The sequence below is a fragment of the Lampetra planeri genome, chromosome 56 (genome assembly GCF_965212315.1).
Source record: "Lampetra planeri chromosome 56, kcLamPlan1.2.h2, whole genome shotgun sequence".
In the NCBI taxonomy this organism is placed as follows: domain Eukaryota; kingdom Metazoa; phylum Chordata; class Hyperoartia; order Petromyzontiformes; family Petromyzontidae; genus Lampetra; species Lampetra planeri.
Genome location: NC_136162.1, coordinates 715,341 through 742,084, shown reverse-complemented (window position 1 = coordinate 742,084; position 26,744 = coordinate 715,341). Strand labels below are relative to the sequence as shown.

The following is a 26,744-nucleotide window of genomic DNA, read 5'->3' as shown; positions in this document are numbered from 1 at the left end:
AATGTTTCACGTAGTTTAGTGGTACATAGATTGAAGATGGAGTTACCAGCCCCTCGCACCCATCCAGAGCCTTCTTTGGATACGATGTTGGCTATAAACGCCATGAGGGGAATGGCCACTTTAAATTGGTCCTCCCCCCATGGCACTGCTCACAACAGCGTTACCGTCCTGCACCACCGGGGAGGTAGGGGGTTGTTTTGCCGGACTCTCACTCGCACACCCACCCACTCGCACACCCACCCACCTGTATAGCCTCAGCAGACTGTTGGGGCAAGTTACTGTTCGCGAGCACCTATGAAGGCCGGCACGGCACAAGAGGGGGTTGTGGGTGGCCAGCACCACGCCCGGCCCCCTTTGTCTCCCTCGCAGCGATGTTCACACAATGCACGAGGTACGCATTGAGGCCGAGTCGACCTTGGGGAGGGGCGGAGGGCCGGTTCAGATATCCGTCACTGGTGTCGGTAGCCGTGAGGGGGAATCAAACTCGGGTCGCCGGGTTTGGGAGCGCATCGAACTAACTGCTGCACCACTGGCACCCCACAGAGTGAGGTCTCCAACACCCACTCACGCAAACGTGTTCCTGTCATCACGTTTATTAAACTCACAACATCTACATCAACAGTGTGCATCCGTAACGTCTCCCCGTGCTTTCCTGTGCGCCTACCCACATCGCCGCGGGTTTCCCCGTGTGTCCCCGCGTCTCCGTGTCTCCCTGCGGCTTCCCGCATCACCTCGTCTCCCGTGTCCGCCTGAATCCAACCTCCGGGGGGTTGTCTCCGTGTCTCTATGTCACAGTGTCTCGGCGTGAGTGTCTCTGCGACTCCGTGTCCCCGAGCCTCCGTTTCTCCGCGTCCCTGTGTCCCCGCGTCTCCGCGTCCCTCCGTTTCTCCGCGTCCCCGTGTCCCCGAGTCTCCGCGTCCCCGTGTCCCCGAGTCTCCGTGTCCCCGTGTCCCCGCGTCTCCGCGTCCCTCCGTTTCTCCGCGTCCCCGTGTCCCCGAGTCTCCGTGTCCCCGCGTCTCCGCGGTTTGTTGTCCCCGCGTCTCCGCGCCTCCGCTTCCCCGCGTCTCCTTGTCTCCAAGTCCCCGTGTCTCGCATCGCGGCCGTACTTTCGCTCCATGAATCGCTTCTGGTAGATCATCTGCGGGAAGTTGTCTGTGAGCGCGCGCACACCACACACCATGGTTCATCGTCAGCAGCCCGCCATGGTCTATACACTGCTGAGAACATGCCGCACAGCCCCGTGTGTTATAGCACTCACAGTTGCTGTGATGCCACACATATGCCATCTCACTCTAGCATGCGAGCTCGCTTCCTTCGCTCGCTCACTCACTCATCTCAGCGGTCGGTACCAAGTCTACACCTCGTGTTCTCCGATCAGCGCCCATTCCTCTTTCTCACATGTGCATGTATGTACGTATGTTCGCGTGTACGTTGAACTTCTTTCGCACCACCGTACGTACGTAGCCAACCGTGCTAAATTGAGGGTACGGGGGAAGGACAACCAACTAAACACGAAAAGCAGTTCTGAAGAAATAGAGTTTTCAATTTAGATGATTTACAAGTGCATAGCTTCAGTGGCTTCCTAATAGTCTATTGGGAGAATGTTCCAGACAGCCGGAGATGCGAATCTGAAAGGACAACTGTGCGTATGAGTGTAAGTTGAGGCCTTCATCGGTGCTACTCACTAAACAGCACTTGCCTTAACAGGCTATACGGGGATCTTTGTCTTTGTGTGTATGTACATTGAACCTATTTCGCACCACTGTACGTAGCTAACCATGGTTAATGGGAAGTGTAGGATTACAACAATCTAAACACAAAACGCAGTTCTAAAGAAATTCGTTTGTCAATCTAGACCAGGGGTGGGGAACGTCCGGCCCGTGGGCCGTATGAGGCCCACGAAATCACTTGGTCTGGCCCTGCCAAGGCAACCGCAAGCGGGACTAGAAGTTATATACATCTAGGAGCAAACCTGAAAAGCAGTTGCGAGTAGCAACAACATCAACACCAGCTAACATCACACGCCTCGCCAAAGAGAAGCAGTTCCAGCCCATCGCATTAGGGGTGAGTTAATGAAATGTTTGACCAAATATAACGGGCTCATTTTTAAGTTGATAATTTTGTATGGCCTGTGAATGATGTTCTAAATATCCAAATGGACCTTGGCAGAAAAAAGGTTCCCCACCCCTGATCTAGATGATGATTTTAAAGTGTAGCATAGCTCCAGCGGCTTCCTAATATCTGAAGGAGCGTTCAAGAAGGCAGAAGAATCGCGTCTGAAAGCACTTTCTGCATCTCTGTGTCAACCCCAGTGTGTGCACCTCTCCACCCTTCTCTACGTCCATGTGTATGCTACGTGTAAGTGTATACACTGCGTGTGTGCTATGTATGTATAGGCTGTGTTTACACTGTGTTGTGTGTGCTGTGTGTTCGTATATGCTGTGTGTCCTGTGTGTGTACATGCTGTTATTGTCCTGTGTGTGCTGTTTGCACGTATACGCTATGTGTGTCCATTGTGTGCTATGTTTGTGTATATGCTGTGCGTTCAGGCATACTGCGTGTGTACATATATATGCTGTGTGTGTTCTGTGTGCACTGTGTGTGTGCATGCTGTGTGCGTTATGTGCGTGTATATGCTAGGTGTGTATGGTGTGTGTGTACATGTATATGCTATGTGTGTGTGTGCGTGCTACGTATATTTGCTGTGTATGTTGTGTCCTGTGCGTGTGTGCTTGCGTACTGTGTCCTGCGTGTGTGTGCTTTTGTATTGTGTATCATGTATCTGTGTGCATGTTGTGCGTGCTATGCGTGTGCATGCTATGTGTGTATACGCTGTGTGTGTATATGCTGTGTGTGCTGTGTGTGTGTACGCTGCATGTGTATTCTGTGTGTGTATGCTGTGTATGTATGCTCTGTGTGTGTATGCTGTGTATGTATATATGCTGTGTGTATGCTGTGTGTGTATGCTGTGTGTGTATGCTATGTGTGTGTATGCCATGTGTGCGTATGCTGTGTGTGAGTATGCTACGTGTGTATGCTGTGTGTGTGTTTGCTGTGTGTGTATATGCTGTGTGTATATGTGCTCGGTGTTTATGTGCTCTGTGTGTGTACGCTATGTGTGTGTACACTATGTGTGTGTGTTGTATGCTGTGTGTTTGCTGTGTGTGTATATGTGTATGCTGTGTGTGTGTTTGCCGTGTGTGTATATGCTGTGTGTACATGTGCTCTGTGTGTGTACACTCTGTGTGTGTACACTATGTGTGTGTACGCTGTGTGCGTGTGTATGCTGTGTGTGTGTGTATGCTGTGTGCGTGTGTGCTGTGTGCGTGTATGCTGTGTGTGTGTATGCTGTGTGTGTGTGTGTATGCTGTGTGTGTATGCTGTGTGTGTATGCTGTGTGTGTGTGTGTATACTGTGTGTGTGTGTATGCTGTGTGTGTGTGTATGCTGTGTGTGTGTGCGTGCAGTGTGTGTGTATGCTGTGTGTGTGTATGCTGTGTGTGTGTGCGTGCCGTGCTTGTGTTGCTGTGGTGCATTATTAAGCCTCACGTTTTTCAAGGGCATCTTGAGCGGCCTTCATCTCAGCTCTTTGAATACTGCACACGCACACACAGGTACACACACAGGTACACACACAGGTACACACACAGGTACACACACACACAGGTACACACACACACAGGTACACACACAACAACAACAACAACCACCATTCGCCACTAAGTGGCGGTGACGTCACCACGACGCTTGTGCCAGGCCAAGTGCACCTTGAGGCCACGTGAAGTGTCGAACGCCCGCTGGCAGGAGGTCACGGGGCAGACCCAGCAGGTGCCACGGGTCGACTGACCGAGATGACCGAGATGACTGGCTGATGCACCACCTGTGCCCCCTACTGTACCAACTTGCTGTGCTTTAGCCACCCGGCGCTCCGCTCGTTGTTGTGAGCGTCGCTCCTCCACCCTCCGTTGTTGGAGGGCGACTGCCTCCAACTGTCCAGTAGTGTCCTTCACGAGCCTCCTCCACTGAGGCCGATCTTGACACCGCTGGTACCAGTCCATCGGCAAGTCCACTCAGCTCCACGTCCTCCTGTACCACATCACTTCATCTCTTCTCTAGCCCGTGCCGCGCCCGTTTAGCCCCCTCGATCCGGCCAAACAAAAGCTGTTTAGGCATGCGGTGGCTGGGCATGCGGGCTACATGACCCAGCCAACGCAGCCTTGCCTGCCGGAGGAGCTCACCGATGGGACTTTGCCCAGATCTTTCAAGGATTTGTGAGCTCCTCACACAATCCAGCCTGGTTGAACCCAGGATGGATCGTAGGCAGGCCAGCCTAAATGTTTCCAACCGGCGAAGATGCTCCATTAGGGGGGTCCACGTTTTGCAAGCGTAGAGAAGGGAGGGAATGACCGTGGCCGAGAAGACCTGAAGCTTCGTGCGGAGCGACAGACCAGGTAGCTTCCACACAGCGGTATGCAACCGATGAAAAGATATTGCCGCTCGACTGATTCGGAGTGAGACCTCTGCTGTTAAATTGGAGCCGGTCATAAGCACACTGCCCAGGTATGGGAAACTCTCCACTCTCTCCACAACTGCCCCATCACCGATTGGGAGTTGTGGGGGTGGAGTGTCCGATGGTACAAAATACCCAGGCAGGTGCTTAGTTTTGGTGGGGCTGATGGTAAGGCACCACCTCTTGGTGGCACGCTCCAGTCTCAGCAGCAGCGTCTCCAACTCCTCTTCTGAATGAGCAGCTATTACCAAATCATCGGCATACATAATGTGGTTGACCAATAGGGAGCCATCCCTTGATCGCACCCGGGCGTCGATCAGCCTCCCATTATATCTGTACCAAATGGAAATTCCCTCGGCACAGCTATTGAAGGCTTCACGAACTACGCAGTCAAAATAGATGTTAAATAATGTGGGAGCCAGAGGACATCCCTGTCGCACCCCAAGGTGGACAGGGAAAGGCTCTGACTCCCGGCCACGTAGTTTTACCCGGGTCCGCTCACCATCATGAAGGTCCTTAATGATCGTGAGCAGAGGGTCAGGGACTCCGAAAGCACGAAGAACAGCCCAGAGCTCAGGCCTACTGATGGTATCATAGGCCTTGACCAGGTCAATAAAGCAGAGATGTAGGTCTTGTTGGAATTCCCTACACCTCTGCTGTAGCAGACGGACAGAAAATATGGCATCTGTGCAGGACCGCCCTTTCCTGAAACCGCATTGGGGCTCCGCAAGCCTCTCCTCAGCGTGCCTAGCAAGGCGATGTTGAATAATCCTTGCCAGGACAGGTACACACACAGGTACACACACAGGCACACACACACACAGGTACACACACACAGGTACACACACACACATAGGTACACACACACAGGTACACACAGTGTACACACACACAGGTACACACACACAGGTACATACACAGGTACGCACACACAGGTACACACACAGGTACACACACACAGGTACGCATACACAGGTACACACACAGGTACACACACACAGGTACGCACACACAGGTACGCACACAGGTACGCACACAGGTACACACACACAGGTACACACACAGATACACACACACACAGGTACACACACAGGTACACACACAGGTACACACACAGGTAATCGTCACCGGTGGTGGCTGTCACTTTGAGCCACCACTGGTGACGATTATCTCAACCACACCAGGGCCTCCCCCCTAGGTCGACTCAGCCTCAAGTGAGTACCTCGTGCGGTGTGCAGCAAACAACGCCACTCGGGAGACACAGGCGGCCGGGGCGTGGTGCTGGTCACCCACCCTCTCGTGCGCCGTGCTGGCCTTCACAGGTGCTGCTACTCGCTAACAGCACTTGCCCCAGCAGCCTGTGAAGGCTGCACGGGAGTGGGTGGGATCTTTTTCTCGGTGCGGCTTATCACCTCTGCCCTGTGCCGCAGCCGAGTCGCTCCCCCTTGAAGTAGACGGCCACCGTGTAGGTGCGCGCGTGCGAGGGGCCCAGAGTCTGGAGAATCCTGTGGGCAGAGCACATCATGTGAGCACACACGGTCCCTGTGTGTACCTGTGTGTGTGCGTCTCTGTGTCTCCGTGTGTACCTGTGTGTGCGTCTGTGTCTCCCTGTGTGTACCTGTGTGTGTCTCTGTGTCTCCCTGTGTGTACATGTGTGCGTCTGTGTCTCCCGTGTACCAGTGTGTGCGTCTCTGTGTCTCTGTGTGTACCAGTGTGTGCGTCTCTGTGTCTCCGTGTGTACCTGTGTGTGCGTCTCTGTGTCTCCCTGTGTGTACCTGTGTGTGCGTCTCTGTGTCTCCCTGTGTGTACCTGTGTGTGTGTGCGTCTCTGTGTCTCCCTGTGTACCAGTGTGTGCGTCTCTGTGTCTCCGTGTGTACCAGTTTGTGCGTCTCCGTGTCTCCGTGTGTACATGTGTGTGCGTCTCTGTGTCTCCGTGTGTACCAGTGTGTGTGTCACTGTGTCTCCGTGTGTACATGTGTGCGTCTGTTTCTCCCTGTGTACCAGTGTGTGCGTCTCTGTGTCTCCGTGTGTACCTGTGTGTGTGCGTCTCTGTGTCTCCGTGTGTACCAGTGTGTGTGCGTCTCTGTGTCTCCCCTGTGTGTACCTGTGTGTGCGTCTCTGTGTCCCCGTGTGTACATGTGTGTGCGTCTCCGTGTCTCCCTGTGTACCAGTGTGTGCATCTCTGTGTCTCCGTGTGTACCAGTGTGTGCGTCTCTGTGTCTCCGTGTGTACATGTGTGTGCGTCTCTGTGTCTCCGTGTGTACCAGTGTGTGTGTCTCTGTGTCTCCCTGTGTACCTGTGTGTGCGTCTCTGTGTCTCCCTGTGTGTACCAGTGTGTGTGTCACTGTGTCTCCGTGTGTACATGTGTGCATCTGTGTCTCCGTGTGTACCAGTGTGTGCGTCTCTGTGTCTCCCGTGTGTACCTGTGTGTGTGTATCGCTGTACGTCTGCGCGTGTCTATACACGCGTAGTGTAATAACGCGGGCTGCTGACGGCGAAGTGGTACTGGCAGCAGGGGCCAGCCAGTACGCACGACAGCAGAGGGAGATCTCAGGGGAAGCCCAGGAAGGGGTCAATCTGGAGGCCCGAGAACCTGCGAGCAGGTTCGAGAAAGGGGGCGTGGCAAGGGCGGAGCGAGGCCAGGCCGGGAGGATAAGAGGGGGGCCGGGACAGGAGCTCGGGGCTGTTGCTGGGAGTGGATACCCCTCACTGTGTCGCTGTTCGTCACCTTCATCTCGACCACCCTTAAACGCCGCTAGCGAGACAGCCCGTCAACTGTACTAGCTACGTAGTGCCGTCAAAAGAGACGGATGTGTGCTTTTTTGTCTATGTGTCTATGTGTGTGTGTAGTGCAACGGTTAGCGTGCTGTGCTACGAACCCGGCGACCCGAGTTCGATTCCCGCTCACGGAGATTATCTGAACCGGTGCCCAGGCCTCCTCCCCTAGGTCGACTCAGCCTGGTGCGGTGTGTAAACATCGCCACTGCGGAGACGAAGGCAGCCAGGCGTGGTGCTGGCCACCCACCCCCTCGTGTGCTGTGCTGGCCTTCATAGGTGCTACTCGCTAACAGCACTTGGCCCAAACGTCTCTTGAGGCTACACGGGGGATCTCTGTCTTCGTCTGTGTGTTTGTCTTTGTGTCTCGGTGCATGCCTCACTTGTAGACAGGGATGTCTGGCTCTCGTCCCTCTGTTCTCAGCGTGAGGCAGCACTGCTGCAGCTGGGACTTGGGGTCATTCCAGTCCTGGTTCAGTATGAACTCCTGCGATGACAACCACACACCAGGCACACAAACACTTAACCACACATACAATCACACACCTAACCATTCACTCAACCACACAACTACTCACTCAACCACACAACCGCTCAGTCACACACCCAACCACACACCCAACCACACACTCAATCAACACTTAATAATTAATTTAACCATACAACCATTCAGCCGCACACCCATACACACCCAACCACTCAACCACACAATCACTAGGCCACACACCCAACCACACAACCACTTAGCCACAAAACCACTCAGCCGCACACCCAATCACACACCCAACCACTCAACCACACAATCACTAGGCCACACACCCAACCACTCAACCATTTAGCCAAATACACAATCACACACCCAGCCACCCAACCACTCAGCCACACATCCAACCACAGACCCAACTACACACTCAACCACACAACCGCTCAGCCACACACCCAACCACTCACCGAATCAACACTCAACCACAGACTCAATTACACAACTGTTCAAACACAGTCGACCACTCAACCACAAGCATGCTCACTCAACCTGGCGGCGTTGCATGTGGTGAGCGTAGTGGTGAGTGCGTGTGGTGAGCTGGCACTCGCCTTGAGCCGAGGAAAGAAGCACACGTCCATGAAGCAGCGCACGTACTGAAGGTCCTTGTCTATGTAAAGGGCGGAGAGGAAGGCTGTGGACAGAAACACACAGACATTCAGACACACAACAGCAACAACCGCCATTCGCCACTAAGTGGCGGTGACATCACCACGACAATTGTGCCAGGCTATATGCACGTTGAGGCCACATGAAGTGTCGAACGCCCGCTGGCAGGAGGTCACGGGGCAGACCCAGGTGCCACGGGTCGACTGACTGAGATGACCGAGATGACTGGCTGATGCACCACCTTTGCCCCCTACTGTGCCAACTTTATGTGCTTTAGCGACCCGGCGCTCCGCTCGTTGTTGTGAGCGTCGCTGCTCCGCCCCCCGTTATTGTTGGAGGGCGACTGCCTCCAACTGCCCAGTAGCGTCCTTCACGAGCCTCCTCCGGAGGCCGATCTTGACACAGCTGGTACCAGTCATCGGCAAGTCCACTCAGCTCCACATTCTCCTGTACCACATCTCTTCTCGAGCCCGTGCTGCGCACGTTTAGCCCCCTCTATCCGGCAGAACAAAAGCTGTTTAGGCATGCAGTGACTGGGCATGCGGGCTACATGACCCAGCCAACGCAGCCTTGCCTGCCAGAGGAGCTCACTGATGGGACCTTGTCCAGATCTGTCAAGGATTTGTGAGCACCTCACACAATCCAGCCTGGTTAAACCCAGGATGGATAATAGGCAGGCCAGCCTAAATGTTTCTTACCGACGAAGATGTTCCATTAGGGGGGTCCACGTTTCGCAAGCGTAGAGAAGAGAGGGAATGACCATGGCCGAGAAGACCTGAAGCTTCGTGCGGAGCGACAGATCAGGTAGCTTCCACACAGCGTTATGCAACCGATGAAAAGATGCCGCTTGATTGATTTGGAGTGAGACCTCTGCTGTCAAACCGGAGCCGGTCATGAGCACACTGCCCAGGTATGGGAAACTCTCCACTCTCTCCACAACTGCCCCATCACCGATTGGGAGTTGTGGGGGTGGAGTGTCCGATGGTACAAAATACCCAGGCAGGTGCTTAGTTTTGGTGGGGCTGATGGTAAGGCCCCACACCTCTTAACGGCCCTCTCCAGGTTCAGCAGCAGCGCCTCCAACTCCTCCTGAGTGAGCGGCAATTACCAGATCATCGGCATACGTAACATGGTTGAGCAATAGGGAGCTATCCGTTGACCGCACCCGGGCATCGATCAGCCTCCCATTGTATCTGTACCAGATGGAAATTCCTCCGGTACAGCCATCAAAGGCTTCACGAACTACGTGGTCAAAATAGATGTTAAATAATGTGGGAGCCAGAGGACATCCCTGTTGTACCCGATGGTGTACAGGGAATGGCTCCGACTCCCGGCCAAGTAGTTTTAGCTGGGCCCGCTCACCATCATGAAGGTGCTTAATGATCATGAGCAGCAGGTCAGGGACTCCGAAAGCACGAAGAACAACCCAGAGCCCAGGCCTACTGATGGTATCATAGGCCTTGACCAGGTCAATAAAGCAGAGATGTAGGTCTTGTTGGAATTCCCTACACCTCTGCTGTAGCAGACGGACAGAAAATATGGCATCTGTACAGGACTGCCCTTTCCTGAAACCACATTGGGGCTCCGCAAGCCTCTCCTCAGCGTGCCTGGCAAGGCGATGTTGAATAAGCCTCGCCAGAACCTTTCCCGACACACTTAGGAGTGAGTTGCCCCTGTAGCTGTTAGTCTGTACGGTCCCCCTTCTTAAAGAGGGGGACCACCAGGGCATGGTTGAGTTTTCCTCGGGGAGGCCCAGGCCCGGTTCAGATAATCGTAGATTTGTGCGAGTGTGTGTACGTGTATGCGAGTGTGTGCGCGAGTGTGTGTGTGTACGAGTGTATGCGCGACTGTGTGTGCGTGTGTGGGAGTGTGTGTGCGTGTGTGTGAGTGTGTGTGTGTGCGAACAAGCGAGGAAGCGGGTGAGCGGGCGAGCGGTGAGTGTGTGAGTGAGTGAGCGAGAGAGCGAGCGCATGGGTGAGTAAGCGTGTGAGCGAATGAGTGAATGAGCGAGTGAGCAAATGAGTGAGTGAGAGCGCGAGTGAGCGGATGAGCGGTAAGTGAGTGGGTTAGCGGATGAGTGTGTCGGTGAGTGAGAGGGCGAGTGGGTGAGTGAGCATGCGAGAGAGTGAGTGAGCGAATGAACGTGCGAGCGAGAGGGTGAGTGAGCGAATAAGCGTGCGAGAGGGTGAGTGAGCGAATGAGCTTGCGAGCGAGCGACTGAGACGTGTGTGCGTGCGTGCGGGTGAGCGAGCAGGCGGGCGAGCGGTGAGCGGGCGTGTGGGTCAGCCCTAGCGCATGCACTCACACTCGAGCAGGTCGGCCAGAACCTTGGTGCGCATGAACGAGCGCTGCGTCTTGTCGTTGTTGATGGCGAAGTTGGGCAGCCCGAGGTCCAGCGCCACCTTGGCCTGCGTGCGGTTGTTCACCAGCGAGCTCCGCAGCAGCTGCGCCACATCGCAACCACAACCACACCACACCGCAACCACACCACCACAACCACACCACAACCGCACCGAAACCACAACCACCACACCACACCGCAACCACACCACAACCACACCGCAACCACCGCACACCACCACAACCACACCACAACCACACAACCACACCGCAACCACACCACCACAACCACACCACAACCGCACCGCAACCACAACCACCACACCACACCGCAACCACACCACAACCACACCGCAACCACCGCACACCACCACAACCACACCCACACCACCGCACCACACCGCAACCACACCACACCACCGCAACATAACCGCAACCACACAACCACACCGCACCGCACCACACCCCAACCACACCACACCACCGCAACACAACCGCAACCACACCACCGCACCGCACCACAACCACACCACCGCACCACCACACCACCACACCACAACCACACCACACCACCACACCACAACCACACCACACCACAACCACACCACCGCACCACAACCGCACCACACCAGAACCACACCACCCCACCACACCACACCAGAACCACACCACCGCACCACACCACACCACACCAGAACCACACCACCGCACCATACCACACCACACCACCGCTCCACAACCGTACCACCACACCACAACCACACCACCGCACCACACCACAACCACACCACACCGCACGGGATATCGTACGTCACAACCACGGCACCAAGACCGCCATAAGCTATAACTCATAAACTATTGAAATTTTTTCTAGATTTGAAGCTTTCGTGACTGCAAGGATTCATACTCTTAGGTTTTTTCGGTAAAGTCACGTAGGAGGCAACACAAGTCTCCGTCATCAGGTGGGACCGTCACAGCTAGATTTACTGTATCAAGTGAGGCAATAAATTCCAAGATACAAGTTCTTAAATACAAGTTAAGGGGGGGAGGAGGGGGGAGGAGCTTATCTGAGTGTGGTAGCCAATGAATGGAACGTATGGGGGAGGGGGCGGGGCTAAAAGAGAATTTTACCACGGAGCTTTGTAGCTCTTTGTCAGAAGTGACCTGGCCATCACAAATGGCAGCTCAACCAAGTCGCTTATCATCGTGCGGACAAAAAAGACGCCGTATACTCAAAACGTGTGATGTTGATTCTAAAAGTTGAGGGAAAAACCGGAGGACCCGGAGAAACACCCACACGACCACGGGGAGAGAAACATGCCAAATTGAAATATAAAGGTGTCACGCTCGGGATCGAACCAACGACCTCCTTTATACCTGGCCTTCGACTAGCACAGAGACCCGTAGACTCACGCAGAGACCCGTAGACTCACACAGAGACCCGTAGACTCACGCAGAGACCCGTAGACTCACACAGAGACCCGTAGACTCACACAGAGAACCGTAGACTCACACAGAGACCCAAAGACTCACACAGAGACCCGTGGTGAGTCATGGTGAGTGGGGTGAGTGTGGTGAGTGTGGTGAGTGTGGTGAGTGGGTCACGGTGAGTGTGGCGAGTGGGTCATGGTGAGTGTGGTGAGTGGGGTGAGTGGGGTGAGTGGGTCACGGTGAGTGGGGTGAGTGAGTCACGATGAGTTCGGTGAGTGTGGTAAGTGTGGTGAGTGTGGTGAGTGAGTCACGGTGAGTGTGGTGAGTGTAGTGAGTAAGTCACGGTGAGTGTGGTGAGTGTGGTGAGTGTGGTGAGTGAGTCATGGTGAGTGTGGTGAGTGTGGTGGGTGTGGTGAGTGTGGTGAGTGAGTCACGGTGAGTGTGGTGAGTGTGGTGAGTGAGTCATGGTGAGTGTGGTGGGTATGGTGAGTGTGGTGAGTGAGTCACCGTGAGGTGGCCCTCGTGGTGCTCTGGGAAGTGCCGGTAGAGGTATTCCGTTGTCACCATCTGCATGATGGAGTCACCCAGGAACTCCATGCGCTGATTGTGACCCCTGGGCGAGGGGTCAAGAGGGGTCAAGTGGGGTCAAGACAGGGGTCAAGTGGGGTGTGGGGAGCCAGGTGGAAGCTGCCGAGACCGGGATAGGAGTCCCGATCGCAAGCGCAACACAAACAATAAAGTGCAGCAAGGAAGCACGGAGCAATCGGCACAAAAGAAACCACATCACATGAAAGTGTTACACTTTAGTGAGTGGTGAGCGAGTGGTGAGCGAGTGGTGAGCGAGTGGTGAGTGAGTGGTGAGCGAGTGGTGAGTGAGTGGTGAATGAGAGGTGAGCGGTGAGCGAGTGGTGAGTGGTGAGTGGTGAGCGAGTGGTGAGTGAGTGGTGAGCGAGTGGTGAGTGAGTGGTGAGCGAGTGGTGAGCGAGTGGTGAGTGGTGAACGAGTGGTGAGTGAGAGGTGAGTGAGTGGTGAGTGAGCGGTGAGCGAGTGGTGAGTGAGTGGTGAGTGAGTGAGTGAGTGAGTGGTGAGTGAGCGGTGAGTGAGTGGTGAGTGAGCGGTGAGTGAGCGGTGAGTGAGTGGTGAGCGAGTGGTGAGCTCACAGCGTGAGGTGGTTGAACCCCACGGTGCGCAGGGTGAAGGCCCGTGCCAGCAGGCGGATGTGAGAGAAGTCCACGCCGATGGAGACCTCCAGCTCGGTGAGCGAGCGCAGCACGGGAGATGCCGCCACCAGGTGCCGGTCCGTGCCGGGCTCCTGGGACTAACCGTGACCACCACCACAACCAGTATCACCACCACAAACACGGCCACCACAACCACCACAACCAGTATCACCACCACAAACACGGCCACCACAACCACTATCACCACTACAACAATCAGGATCACCATAACCACTATCACTGCCACAAACACAACCATCACAATCACTACCCCAACCACCACCACCACCACAACAACCACCACAATCACTATCACCGCAGCCACTATCACCACTATCACTACCACCTCAACCACCACCACTCCAGTCACTATCACCACAACCACTATCACTGCCCCAAAAACAACCATCACAATCACTACCACCACCACAACCACTATCACTACCACAATCAATATCACCACAACCACCATAAACACTACCACCAAGATCACAACAACCATAACCATAATCACTACCACCACCACCACAACCATCACAACCACAATCAGGAGGGGATTAGGGGTTTAGGAAAGTGATCAGGTGAACGGTGAGGAGATCAGGGGTGGATCAAGCGAGGGATCAGGGGAGGGGTGAGGGGGGGATCAGGGGAGAGAATCAGGGGGGGGGGGGGCACCTGTAGTGGGTGCTGGGGGTAGTTGAGCCAAACTTCCCTGAGATTCTGAAACAACAACAACAGCAGATACAACAACAACAGCAGCAGCTACAACAACAACAACAACTTAGAGAGAGGGTGAATGGTGCTGCGTGTGTCTGTGTGTGTACAATGAACTTCTTTCGCACCTCCGTACGTAGCCAACCGCGCTAATCGGAGGAGCTGGTGGAAGGACAACAACTCTAAACACACGAAGCAAGGTCTAAAGAAATGAGCTTGATGATGTAAAAGTGCAGCATTGCTCTGAGCGGCTGACTAATATCAGAAAGGAAGGAGCGTTCCAGATGGCCGCAGAAGCCAAATCTGTGTTTCTGTGCTGTTAGTAGTGTGGTGGTTTCAATTTAAAGCTTTCGTAACTGCAGGGATTAATATTCTTGGTTCTTTCGGTAAAGTCACGTACACGGGAAATAATAAAATAATACAAACAAAACTAATTCTCACGACGTTTCGGCCACAACGGAAGCAGCCGTCCTCAGGTGAAGAACGCCTGAGGACAGCTGCTTGCGTTGTGGCCGAAATGTCGTGAGAATTTTTAAAAATATTATTTTGATTATTTTATTATTTCCCTTCTACGTGACTTTACCGAAAGAACCATAGAATATAGTGTGGTTGTTGTGTTTCTGTGCTGTTAGTTGTTATCGTTGTTGTTGTGTTACTGTGGTGTTAGTAGTTGTGGTTGTTGTGTTACTGTGCTGTTAGTGGTTGTTGTGTTACTGTGCTGTTAGTTGTTGTGGTTGTTGAGTTATTGTGTTGTTGTGGTTGTTGTGTTACTGTGCTGTTAGTAGTTGTGGTTGTTGTGTTACTGTGCTGTTAGTAGTAGTTGTGGTTGTTGTGTTACTGTGCTGTTAGTTGTTGTGGTTGTTGTGTTGCTGTGCTGTTAGTTGTTGTGGTTGTTGTGTTACTGTGCTGTTAGTAGTTGTGGTTGTTGTGTTACTGTGCTGTTAGTAGTTGTTGTGGTTGTTGTGTTACTGTGCTGTTAGTAGTTGTGGTTGTTGTGTTACTGTGCTGTTAGTAGTAGTTGTGGTTGTTGTGTTACTGTGCTGTTAGTTGTTGTGGTTGTTGTGTTACTGTGCTGTTAGTTGTTGTGGTTGTTGTGTTACTGTGCTGTTAGTTTTTGTGGTTGTTGAGTTATTGTATTGTTGTGGTTGTTGTGTTACTGTGCTGTTAATTATGGTTGTGGTTTCACCTCTTCGTCAAACAACAGCCGCCCGAACAGCTGGCGAGCAACGTCCATACCTCCCTCATCATAGAGCGCACCTACAGCATACACACACAAGGCATACATAGCACATATCACATATATATAGCATACACACACATAGCATATACATACACAGCATATACTTAGTGCACACAACATACACAACCCACAGCGTCTCAAGGGACAGCGACCCCCACAGAGATAGCGACCCCCACAGAGACAGCGTCCCCCACAGAGACAGCGACCCCCACAGAGACAGCGTCCCCCACAGAGACAGCGTCCCCCACAGAGACAGCGTCCCCCACAGAGACAGCGTCCCCACAGAGACAGCGTCCCCCACAGAGACAGCGTCCCCACAGACACAGCGTCCCCCACAGAGACAGCGTCCCCCACAGAGACAGCGTCCCCCACAGAGACAGCGACCCCCACAGAGACAGCGTCCCCCACAGAGACAGCGTCCCCCACAGAGACAGCGTCCCCCACAGAGACAGCGTCCCCCACAGAGACAGCGACCCCCAGAGACAGCGTCCCCCACAGAGACAGCGACCCCCACAGAGACAGCGTCCCCCACAGAGACAGCGTCCCCCACAGAGACAGCGTCCCCCACAGAGACAGCGTCCCCCACAGAGACAGCGTCCCCCACAGAGACAGCGTCCCCCACAGAGACAGCGTCCCCCACAGAGACAGCGACCCCCAGAGACAGCGTCCCCCACAGAGACAGCGTCCCCCACAGAGACAGCGTCCCCCACAGAGACAGCGTCCCCCTCAGAGACCCCCACAGAGACAGCGACCCCCACAGAGACAGCGTCCCCCACAGAGACAGCGTCCCCACAGAGACAGCGTCCCCCACAGAGACAGCGTCCCCCACAGAGACAGCATCCCCACAGACAGCGTCCCCCACAGAGACCCCCACAGAGACAGCGACCCCCACAGAGACAGAGACCCCCACAGAGACAGAGACCCCCACAGAGACAGCGTCCCCACAGAGACAGCGTCCCCCACAGAGACAGAGACCCCCACAGAGACAGCGACCCCCACAGAGACAGAGACCCCCACAGAGACAGCGACCCCCACAGAGACAGAGACCCCCACAGAGACAGAGACCCCCACAGAGACAGCGTCCCCCACAGAGACAGAGACCCCCACAGAGACAGCGACCCCCACAGAGACAGAGACCCCCACAGAGACAGAGACCCCCACAGAGACAGCGTCCCCCACAGAGACAGCGTCCCCCACAGAGACAGCGTTCCCCCCCACAGAGACAGCGTCCCCACAGAGACAGCGTCCCCCACAGACACAGCAACCCCACAGAGACAGCGTCCCCCATAGAGACAGCGTCCTCCCTCTGGGTACCTATGAGAGCCTCGAAGCAGTTGGCCATAGCGTGGCGCAGATCGGACTCCCGGCAGAGGTCAGGGCCGTGGGCGTACAGCATGAACGCGTCCAGCTGTAGCTTCTAGCAACAGCGTCACAACGGTGTCACAACAGTGTGACTACAGCACGGTTGTGGTGTGGTTGTGGCGTGGTTGTGGCGTGGTTGTGGAGTGGTTATGACATGGTTGTGGCGTGGTTGTGGAGTGGTTGTGACGTAACCTTGACGAGGATTTCGAGATGCTGTACGCGTGGTTGTGGTGTTATTGTGGCGTGGTTGTGGTGTTGTTGTGGTGTTGTTGTGGCATGGTTGTTGGTTGGTTGTGGTGTTGTTGTGGCGTGGTTGTGGTGTTGTTGTGGGTTGGTTGTGGCATGGTTGTGGCATGGTTGTGGCGTGGTTTTTGGCGTGGTTGTGGCATGGTTGTTGCGTGCTTGTGGGTTGGTTGTGGTGTTGTTGTGGTGTGGTTGTGGCGTGGTTGTGGCAGAACCTTGGCGAGGATGGCCAGGTGCTGGTTCTGGACGATGGCCGTCCGGTACGTCGCTAGGCCACCCTCCTCCAGACTCGGGAAAAGGAAGTAGAGGTGGACGCTGCAACCACAACCACAACAACAACAACCGCAACACCAATGGTGACTGAGTGCGGTTGTGTGAGTGGTTATAAGTGGGTGTGAGTGGTTGTGAGTGGCTATTAATGAGTGGCTGTTAGGGCTGCAGTGCCTCAAATATTGGCAGAAGTAGCCACCTCTTCTGAATGGTTGACTGAGGTGCCATCTGTGGAGGACGGGCGAGGGGAGATCCGCAGTCTGAGACCAGAAAACGTGCCGGGCACAGACGATCTCCCAAGCGAAATGCTGAGGAAGGGTGGCATCTGTGTGCAGACTGCCCTACATGACATCATCACAATTGTCTGGACTACAGGACAGATTCCGCAGGATTGGAAGGAAGCCCTCGTTAAGAGGGGGGACCGCACAGACTCTAACAACTACAGGGGCATCTCTTTTCTCAGTGTGCCGTGAGAGGTCCTGGCAAGGATTATTCAACATCGCCTTACCAGGCACACTGAGGACAGGCTTGCGAAGCCCCAATGTGGTTTCAGATCAGGGCGGTCCTGCACGGATGTTATATTCTCTGTCTGTCTGCTACAGCAGAGGTGTAGGGAATTCCAACAAAACCTACATCTCTGCTTTATTGACCTGCTCAAGGCCTATGATACCATCAGTAGGCCTGGGCTCTGGGTTGTTCTTCGTGCTTTCGGAGGCCCAGCCGCATCTCTGCTCACAATCATCAAGGGCTTTGATGGTGGTGGGCAGGTTAGGGTAAAACTACGTGGCCGGGAGTCTGAGCCATTCCCTCTTCACCTTGGGGTGCGACAGGGATGACCTCTGGCTCCCACATAATTTAACATCATCTTTGACCACGTAGTTCGAGAAGCTTTCCATGGCTGTACCAGAAGAATTTCAATCTGGTACAGATACAACGGGAAACTGATCGATGCCCGGGTGCGGTCGAGGGATGGCTCCCTATTGGTCAACCGTGTTATGTATACCGATGATCTGGTGATGGCTATTCACTCAGAGGAGTTGGAGGCACTGCTGCTGAACCTGGATTGTGCCACTAAGAGGTGGGGTCTTTCCATCCGCCCCACCAAAACTAAGCACCTGCTTGTGACAGAACACTCCACCCCTTCAGCTCCCCATTGGTGATGGAGCAGTTGTGGAGAGTGGAAAGGTTCCCATACCCAGGCAGTGTGCTCATGACTGGCTCCGGTTTAACAGCAGAGGTCTCACTCCTAATCAGTCGAGTGGCATTATCTTATCATCGGTTGCATAACGCTGTGTGGAAGCTACCTGGTCTGTTGTTCTGCACGAAGCTTCAGGTTTTCTCGGCCACAGTCATTCCCTCCCTTCTCTATGCTTGCGAAACGTGTACCCCCCTAATGGAACACCTTCGCTGGTTAGACACATTTAGGCTGGCCTGCATACGATCCATCCTGGGTTTAACCAGGCTGGATTGTGTGAGGAGCTTACAAATCCTTGAAAGATCTGGGCAAAGTCCCATTGGTGAGCTCCTCCGGCAGGCAAGGCTGCATTGGCTGGGTCATGTAGCCCACGTGCCCAGTCACCGCATGCCTAAACAGCTTTTGTTCGGCCGGATCGAGGGGGCTAAACGGGCGCGGCACGGGCTAGAGAAGAGAAGGAGTGATGTGGTACAGGAGGATTTGGAGCTGAGTGGACTTGCTGATGACTGGTACCAGCAGTTGGAGGCAGTCGCCCTCCAACAACAACGGAGGGCGGAGGAGCGACACTCACAACAACGAGCGGAGCGCCGGGTGGCTCAAGCACAGCAAGTTGGTACAGTAGGGGGCACAGGTGGTGTATCAGCCAGTCATCTCAGTCAGTCGACCTGTGGCATCTGGGTCTGCCCTGTGACCTCCTGCCAGCGGGCGTTCAACACTTCACGTTGCCTCAAGGTGCACATAGCCTGGCACAAGAGTCGTGGTGACGTCACCGCCACTTAGTGGCGAATGGCGGTTGTTGTGGTTTTGAGTGGTTGAGTGGTTGAGTGTGTGTGGTTGAGTGGTTGTGTGTGGTTGTATGTGTGTGTGTGTATGTGGTTGTGTGTATGTGGTTGTGTGTGTGTATGTGGTTGAGTGGTTGTGTGTGGTTGTGTGTGGTTGAGTGGTTGTGTGTGTATGGTTGAGTGGTTGTGTGGTTGAGTGGTTGTGTGTGTGTGTATGTGGTTGAGTGGTTGTGTGTGTGGTTGTGTGTGGTTGTGCGTGGTTGTGTGTGGTTGTGCGTGGTTGTGTGTGGTTGTTCTCACCTGGAGAGGAATTCTACGACAGCGTCGCCCAGAAACTCGAGTCGTTCATTGTGAGAAATCCTACAGCAATAACAACCACAGCTCAGCCACAAATCAACCACAACTCCAACCACCACTACAACCACAACTTAACCACAACCACCCCAACCACAAAAAACTACTCAATCACAACCACAACCACTCTGTCGCCGTGTCTCGATGTCCCAGTGTCGCCAAGTCTTCATCTCTGTGTCCCTGTCTCCATGTCCTCATGCATCCATATGGCCCCATGTCCCCCATGTCTCTCGTCTCCCCACCCCCTCAGCATCTCCCCTCGCGTGTCTCCCCCCGTGTCTCTCCGCGTTTCTCCCCCCCCCCCCGCGTTTCCCCCCCGTGTCTCCTCCCCCTCCCGTCTCCTCCCTCTCCGAGTCTCCCCCCCCCCCGCGTCTCCCCCCCGTGTCTCCTCCCCCCGCATCTCCCCCTGCGTCTCCCCCCCGCGTCTCCCCCTCCTCCCGCGTCTCTCCCCCATGTCTCCCCCACCCCCGCATCTCTCCCTCGCATCTCACCGTGAAGGAGTGGGTTCCTGGTGGCCCAGGCGAGACATGATGTTAATCAGGGTGTTGATTCCTGTGGGGGTGCAAGGGGCAATCAGTGGGGGGTGATATCAGCAGGGAGGGCAGCAGTGCTCAGTGCGTGAGAGGGATCAGTCGGGGTACGATGCTGACACCGCGCGTGGCGGGACACCGAGTGCGCTACATGACCGCGTGTGGTACGCGTACATGGTGTGACGTCGTACGTGGTTTGACACTGGGTCTGCTATGATGCCGCATGTGGTACAAAGTGCACGTGGTGTGCTGATGCCGCGCGTAGCACTACGCCGTCAACAGGCGTGGTATGACGATGCCGCACGCGGCACGGCGCCATGTGTGGTACGACACCGTCTCCACGCGCGATACGACACCACGGGGTGTGATGTCATGTCGTGTGTGGCGTGACACCGTCCGGTATGTCGTGTGTGGTGCGACGCTGTCAACAGGCGTGGTATGATGATGCAGACACACGCGGCACGGCGCCATGTGTGGTACGACACCGTCTCCACGCGCGATACGACACCACGGGGTGTGATGTCATGTCGTGTGCGGCGTGACGCCGCTCCGGTACGATGTCGTGTGTGGTGCGACGCCGTTGCCGGTACCCTTCTTCCTCTGGTGCAGGTGCTGCGCGCGCCGGTCCCCGTAGGTCGGCTGGCGCACGCCGCAGTTGGAGAGCGCGTTCCTCGCGTGGTCCGGGTTCATCCCGAAGTTCAGGTGGTGGCTCGGGTGGGTCATCGCCAGCTGGGGTCATCGGGGAGGTCACCACAGTCGTCAGGTTGCAATTGTGGTTATGGTGGTTGTGGTGGTAGTCGTGGTGGTGGTTGTGGTGGTAGTCGTGGTGGTGGTTGTGGTGGTAGTCGTGGTGGTGGTTGTAGTTGAAGGTGGTGGCTCGGGTGGTTCATCGCCAGCAGGGGTCATCGACGGGTCAACGGGTGACGTCACCACAGTTATCAGGTTGCGATTGACTCTGGTTGCAGTTGCGGTGCGAGTAATGGTGGCGGTTTTCAGTGGCGGTGGTGGTTATGAGTGAACTCGCTGATGACTGGTACCAGCGATGTCAAGATCAGCCTCTAAGGAGGAAGCTCGTGAAGGACACCAATGGGCCGTTGGAGGAAGTCGCCCTCCAGCAACAGGACAGAGAAGTGACGCTCACAACAACGAGAACAGAGCCGGGTGGCTAAAGCACAGCAAGTTGGCACAGTGTGGGTCACAGGTGGTACATCTGCCAGTCGTCTCAGCCAGTCAACCCGTGGCACCTGGGTCTATTCCCGTGACCTTCGTCAGCAGCGGGCCTTCAACACTTCACGTGATAGCCTCGAAGGTGCACCTGGCCTGGCACAGGCACCGTGGTGACGTCACCATCACTTAGCGGCGAATGGCGGGTATTGGTGTATTGGTGGTTATGGTGGCAATTGTGGTGGTTGTGGTGGTTGTAGTTGTGGCTAAGGGGGTTATCATGGTGGTGGTAGTCATGGTGGTGGTTGCAGTGGTGATGGTGCCTATGATAGCCATTGTGGTGGTTGTATTTGAAGTTATGGTGATTATGATGGTGGCTGTGGTGGTGGTTGTGGTGGTTGTGGTGGTAGTTGTGGTGGTTGTGGTGGTAGTTGTGGTGGTTGTAGCAGTGGTTATGGTGGTAATGGTCATTGGAATTGTGGTGGTTTTATCTTCTTGGTTCTTTCGGTAAAGTCACGTAGAAGGGAAGTAATAAAATAATAAAAATAAAACATAATAAAATAATTCTCACGACGTTTCGGCCACAACGCAAGCAGCCGTCTTCAGGTGGAGAACAGGTCTGTCAAGTAGACAGACTCTGTCTACTTGACGTGGCCGAAACGTCGTGAGAATTATTTTATTATGTTTTATTTTTATTATTTTATTACTTCCCTTCTACGTGACTTTACCGAAAGAACCAAGAAGATGAATCCCTGCAGTCACGATAGCTTTAAATCGAAATGTGGTGGTTTTAGTTGTGGTTGTGATGGTTGTTGTGATGGTGGTTGTAGTTGAGGGTATGGTGGTTGTAGTTGAGGGTATGGTGGTTGTGGTGGTGGTTGTTGTGGTGGTGGTTGTACCTGTAGGAGCTCGCGGTTGTTGAACCGGTACCCCAGCAGAGTCTCCAAGTGCTGTAGGCACTGGTGGTAGCGGATGTGGTGAGTAAGCACAGGCAGCATCATCGCGTGCTGCAACAACAACAACCACAACAACAACAACAACTACAATCACCAAAGATAAAGATCATCCGGATAGACCGAACAGACCGTTGGGGCACGTGCTGTTTAGTGAAGGCCGGCACAGCACACAAGGGGGTAGGTGGCCAGCACAACGCCCGGCCGCCTTTGTCTCCCTAGTAGCGATGTTTACACACTGCACCAGGTACTCATTTGAGGTTGAGTCGACCTAGGGGAGGAGGCCTGGGCACCGGTTCAGATAATCTCCGTGAGCGGGAATCGAACTCGTGTCGCCGGTTCGTAGCGCCACGCACAAACCGCTGCATACGTTGAAATGAGGATCACATTAAGTCATTGCCGGGGTGAGGGTCAGGGCAGGTGAGGTCAGGGTCAGGCTCAGGCGAGGTCAGCATTGTGACAGCTGAGGTCAAGGTGGGGTCAGGTGAGGTCAAGGTGGGGTCAGGCGAGGTCAGGGTCGGGACAGGCGATGTTGTGGTCACCTGACAGACGTCCGACCGCAGCCCCGTCCGGTAGAAGCCGCGGCTGCTGAGCTCCACGGTGACCTCACGGCGCATCGAGTTCTTCTGCCTGATCCTCTGCAGTGCCTCCTACACAGAGACGAAGATCCCCCACATAGCCTTTGGCGGACTGTTGGGGCAAGTGCCGGTTTATTTATATATATACATCGTGAGTTTCGCACACGAAAGTCAGCACGGCGCACGAGACGGTGCGTGGCCGCCTTCATCTCCCCCGGCGGGGATGTTTGACTACACGCCGCGACGGGTACTCGTTTAAGGCCGAGTCGACCTAGGGGAGGAGGCGCGGGACGTGGTTCAGATAGTCGCCACGGTTATCGGTCGCGAGCGGCAATCGTACTCGGGTCGCCGGGTTCGTAGGGGGGGGGGGGGTGCGCATACCGCTGTGCCACACGCACTCTCACCTCTCTCTGCATGAGCCTCTGCTTGTAGGAGGCTTTCCCTTTGGGGCTGTTTGCCAGCAAATGTCTCAACTTCAGATAACTCCTCCACAGCTTCTGGTACCTGGCGATGACACGGGGAGACGAGGGGACACGCGGGGAGATGCGGGGACACGCGGGGAGACGCGGGGACACGCGGGGAGATGCGGGGACACAAGGGGACATGCGGGGAGATGCGGGGAGATGCGAGGAGATGCGGGGAGCAGAAGGGAGATAGCAGTAGGAGCAAGGAGTCACAAGGGGTGAGAAGGGAGAGAAGTATTGGTGAGTACGGTTGATAAGTGGTGAGCATTGCGGATAAGTTCTGAGCGAGTGGTGAGCGAGTGGCGAGTGGGTGGCGAGTGAGTGAGTGGTGAGCGGGTGGTGAGTGAGTGAGTGGTGAGCGAGTGGTGAGCGAGTGGTGAGCAAGTGGCGAGTGGGTGGCGAGCGAGTGAGTGGTGAGCGAGTGAGTGGTGAGTGGGTGATGAGTGGGTTGCGAGTGAGTGAGTGGTGAGCGGGTGGCGAGTGAGTGGCGAGTGAGTGAGTGGTGAGCGGGTGGTGAGTGGGTGGCGAGTGAGTGAGTGGGTGGCGAGTGAGTGAGTGGTGAGCGGGTGGTAAGCGAGTGGCCAGTGGGTGGTGAGTGAGTGATTGGTGAGCGGGTGGTGAGTGGGTGGCGAGTGAGTGAGTGGGTGGCGAGTGAGTGAGTGGTGAGCGGGTGGTGAGTGGGTGGCGAGTGAGTGAGTGGGTGGCGAGTGAGTGAGTGGTGAGCGGGTGGTAAGCGAGTGGCCAGTGGGTGGTGAGTGAGTGGTGAGTGAGTGGCGAGTGGGTGGCGAGTGGGTGAGTGGGTGGCGAGTGAGTGAGTGGTGAGCGAGTGAGTGGTGAGCGGGTGGTGAGTGTGTGGTGAGTGAGTGAGTGGTGAGCGGGTGGTGAGTGGGTGGCGAGTGAGTGAGTGGGTGGCGAGTGAGTGAGTGGTGAGCGAGTGAGTGGTGAGCGGGTGGTGAGTGTGTGGTGAGTGAGTGGTGAGCGGGTGGTGAGCGAGTGGCGAGTGGGTGGCGAGTGAGTGAGTGGTGAGCGGGTGGTGAGTGGGTGGTAAGTGGTGAGCGGGTGGTGAGCGAGTGAGTGGTGAGTGTGTGGTGAGTGGGTGGTGAGTGAGTGAGTGGTGAGCGGGTGGTGAGTAGGTGGCGAGTGGGTGGTGAGCGAGTGAGTGGTGAGCGGGTGGTGAGTGGGTGGCGAGTGAGTGAGTGGTGAGTGTGTGGTGAGTGGGTGGTGAGTGAGTGAGTGGTGAGCGGGTGGTGAGTAGGTGGCGAGTGAGTGAGTAGTGAGCGGGTGGTGAGTGAGTGGTGAGCGGGTGGTGAGTGAGTGGTGAGCGGGTGGTGAGTGAGCGAGTGGGTGGCGAGTGAGTGAGTGGTGAGCGGGTGGTGAGTGGGTGGTCAGCGAGTGAGTGGTGAGCGGGTGGTGAGTGGGTGGTGAATGGGTGGTGAGCGAGTGAGTGGTGAGCGGGTGGTGAGTGGGTGGTCAGTGGGTGGTGAGCGAGTGAGTGGTGAGCGGGTGGTGAGTGGGTGGTGAGTGGGTGGTGAGTGGGTGGTAAGTGGTGAGCGAGTGGCGAGTGACGAGTGGGTGGCAAGTGAGTGAGTGGTGAGTGGGTGGTGAGTGGGTGGTGAGTGGGTGGCGAGTGAGTGAGTGGTGAGCGGGTGGCGAGTGAGTGAGTGGTGAGTGGGTGGTGAGTGGGTGGCGAGTGAGTGAGTGGTGAGTGGGTGGTGAGTGGGTGGCGAGCGAGTGGGTGGTGAGCGGGTGGTAAGTGGTGAGCGAGTGGCGAGTGAGTGAGTGGCGAGTGGGTGGCAAGTGAGTGAGTGGTGAGTGGGTGGTGAGCAGTACTCACTGCGGGTGGTGAGTGAGCGGGTGGTGAGTGAGTGGGTGGTGAGTGAGTGAGTGGTGAGTGGGTGGTGAGTGGGTGGCGAGTGAGTGAGTGGTGAGCGGGTGGTGAGTGGGTGGCGAGCGAGTGGGTGGTGAGCGGGTGGCGAGTGAGTGAGTGGTGAGCGTGTGGTGAGTGGGTGGTGAGTGGGTGGCGAGTGAGTGAGTGGTGAGTGGGTGGTGAGCGGGTGGCAGTGAGTAAGTGGTGAGCGTGTGGTGAGTGGGTGGTGAGCGGGTGGCGAGTGAGTGAGTGGTGAGTGGGTGGTGAGCGGGTGGTGAGTGGGTGGCGAGTGAGTGAGTGGTGAGCGGGTGGTGAGTGGGTGGTAAGTGGTGAGCGGGTGGTGAGCGAGTGAGTGGGTGAGTGTGTGGTGAGTGGGTGGGTGGTGAGTGAGTGAGTGGTGAGCGGGTGGTGAGTGGGTGGCGAGTGGGTGGTGAGCGAGTGAGTGGTGAGCGGGTGGTGAGTGGGTGGCGAGTGAGTGAGTGGTGAGTGTGTGGTGAGTGGGTGGTGAGTGAGTGAGTGGTGAGCGGGTGGTGAGTAGGTGGCGAGTGAGTGAGTGGTGAGCGGGTGGTGAGTGAGTGGTGAGCAGGTGGTGAGTGAGTGGTGAGCGGGTGGTGAGGTGAGCGAGTGGGTGGCGAGTGAGTGAGTGGTGAGCGGGTGGTGAGTGGGTGGTGAGCGAGTGAGTGGTGAGCGGGTGGTGAGTGGGTGGTGAATGGGTGGTGAGCGAGTGAGTGGTGAGCAGGTGGTGAGTGGGTGGTGAGTGGGTGGTGAGCGAGTGAGTGGTGAGCGGGTGGTGAGTGGGTGGTGAGTGGGTGGTGAGCGAGTGAGTGGTGAGCGGGTGGTGAGTGGGTGGTGAATGGGTGGCGAGTGAGTGAGTGGTGAGCGGGTGGTGAGTGGGTGGTGAGCGAGTGAGTGGTGAGGCGGGTGGTGAGTGGGTGGTGAATGGGTGGTGAGCGAGTGAGTGGTGAGCAGGTGGTGAGTGGGTGGTGAGTGGGGTGGTGAGCGAGTGAGTGGTGAGCGGGTGGTGAGTGGGTGGTGAGTGGGTGGTGAGCGAGTGAGTGGTGAGCGGGTGGTGAGTGGGTGGTGAATGGGTGGGCGAGTGAGTGAGTGGTGAGCGGGTGGTGAGTGGGTGGTGAGCGAGTGAGTGGTGAGCGGGTGGTGAGTGGGGTGGTGAGTGGGTGGTGAGCGAGTGAGTGGTGAGCGGGTGGTGAGTGGGTGGTGAATGGGTGGTGAGCGAGTGAGTGGTGAGCGGGTGGTGAGTGGGTGGTCAGTGGGTGGTGAGCGAGTGAGTGGTGAGCGGGTGGTGAGTGGGTGGTGAGTGGGTGGTGAGTGGGTGGTAAGTGGTGAGCGAGTGGCGAGTGACGAGTGGGGTGGCAAGTGAGTGAGTGGTGAGTGGGTGGTGAGTGGGTGGTGAGTGGGTGGCGAGTGAGTGAGTGGTGAGCGGGGGTGGCGAGTGAGTGAGTGGTGGTGAGTGGGTGGTGAGTGGGTGGCGAGTGAGTGAGTGGTGAGTGGGTGGTGAGTGGGTGGCGAGCGAGGTGGGTGGTGAGCGGGTGGTAAGTGGTGAGCGAGTGGCGAGTGAGTGAGTGGCGAGTGGGTGGCAAGTGAG

At 55.8% G+C, this 26,744-nt stretch overlaps 1 protein-coding gene across 3 annotated transcripts in view; it reads right to left on the bottom strand.

Moving 5' to 3' along the window:
• Positions 1–398: 398 nt before the first annotated feature.
• DROSHA (drosha ribonuclease III) overlaps positions 399–26,744 on the bottom strand; it is a 50,850-nt gene continuing 24,504 nt past the window's right edge. For 2 of the 3 annotated variants that reach the window (XM_078618200.1, XM_078618199.1), the window contains exons 15-32: positions 23,215–23,314; positions 22,775–22,882; positions 22,179–22,286; positions 20,706–20,844; positions 20,077–20,137; positions 19,532–19,591; positions 17,200–17,299; positions 16,694–16,796; positions 15,326–15,396; positions 14,101–14,145; positions 13,366–13,523; positions 12,713–12,818; positions 10,740–10,878; positions 8,377–8,459; positions 7,668–7,771; positions 5,922–6,014; positions 3,549–3,595; positions 399–1,138 (exon numbers count right to left, since the gene is read on the bottom strand). In XM_078618200.1, the coding sequence (XP_078474326.1) occupies positions 450–1,138; positions 3,549–3,595; positions 5,922–6,014; positions 7,668–7,771; positions 8,377–8,459; positions 10,740–10,878; positions 12,713–12,818; positions 13,366–13,523; positions 14,101–14,145; positions 15,326–15,396; positions 16,694–16,796; positions 17,200–17,299; positions 19,532–19,591; positions 20,077–20,137; positions 20,706–20,844; positions 22,179–22,286; positions 22,775–22,882; positions 23,215–23,314 (2,314 nt within the window). In that variant the 3' untranslated portion in view covers positions 399–449. Of the gene's footprint in view, positions 1,153–3,548; positions 3,596–5,921; positions 6,015–7,667; positions 7,772–8,376; positions 8,460–10,739; positions 10,879–12,712; positions 12,819–13,365; positions 13,524–14,100; positions 14,146–15,325; positions 15,397–16,693; positions 16,797–17,199; positions 17,300–19,531; positions 19,592–20,076; positions 20,138–20,705; positions 20,845–22,178; positions 22,287–22,774; positions 22,883–23,214; positions 23,315–26,744 lie in introns of all 3 variants that reach the window. The other variant, XM_078618201.1, reaches the window with a different exon arrangement.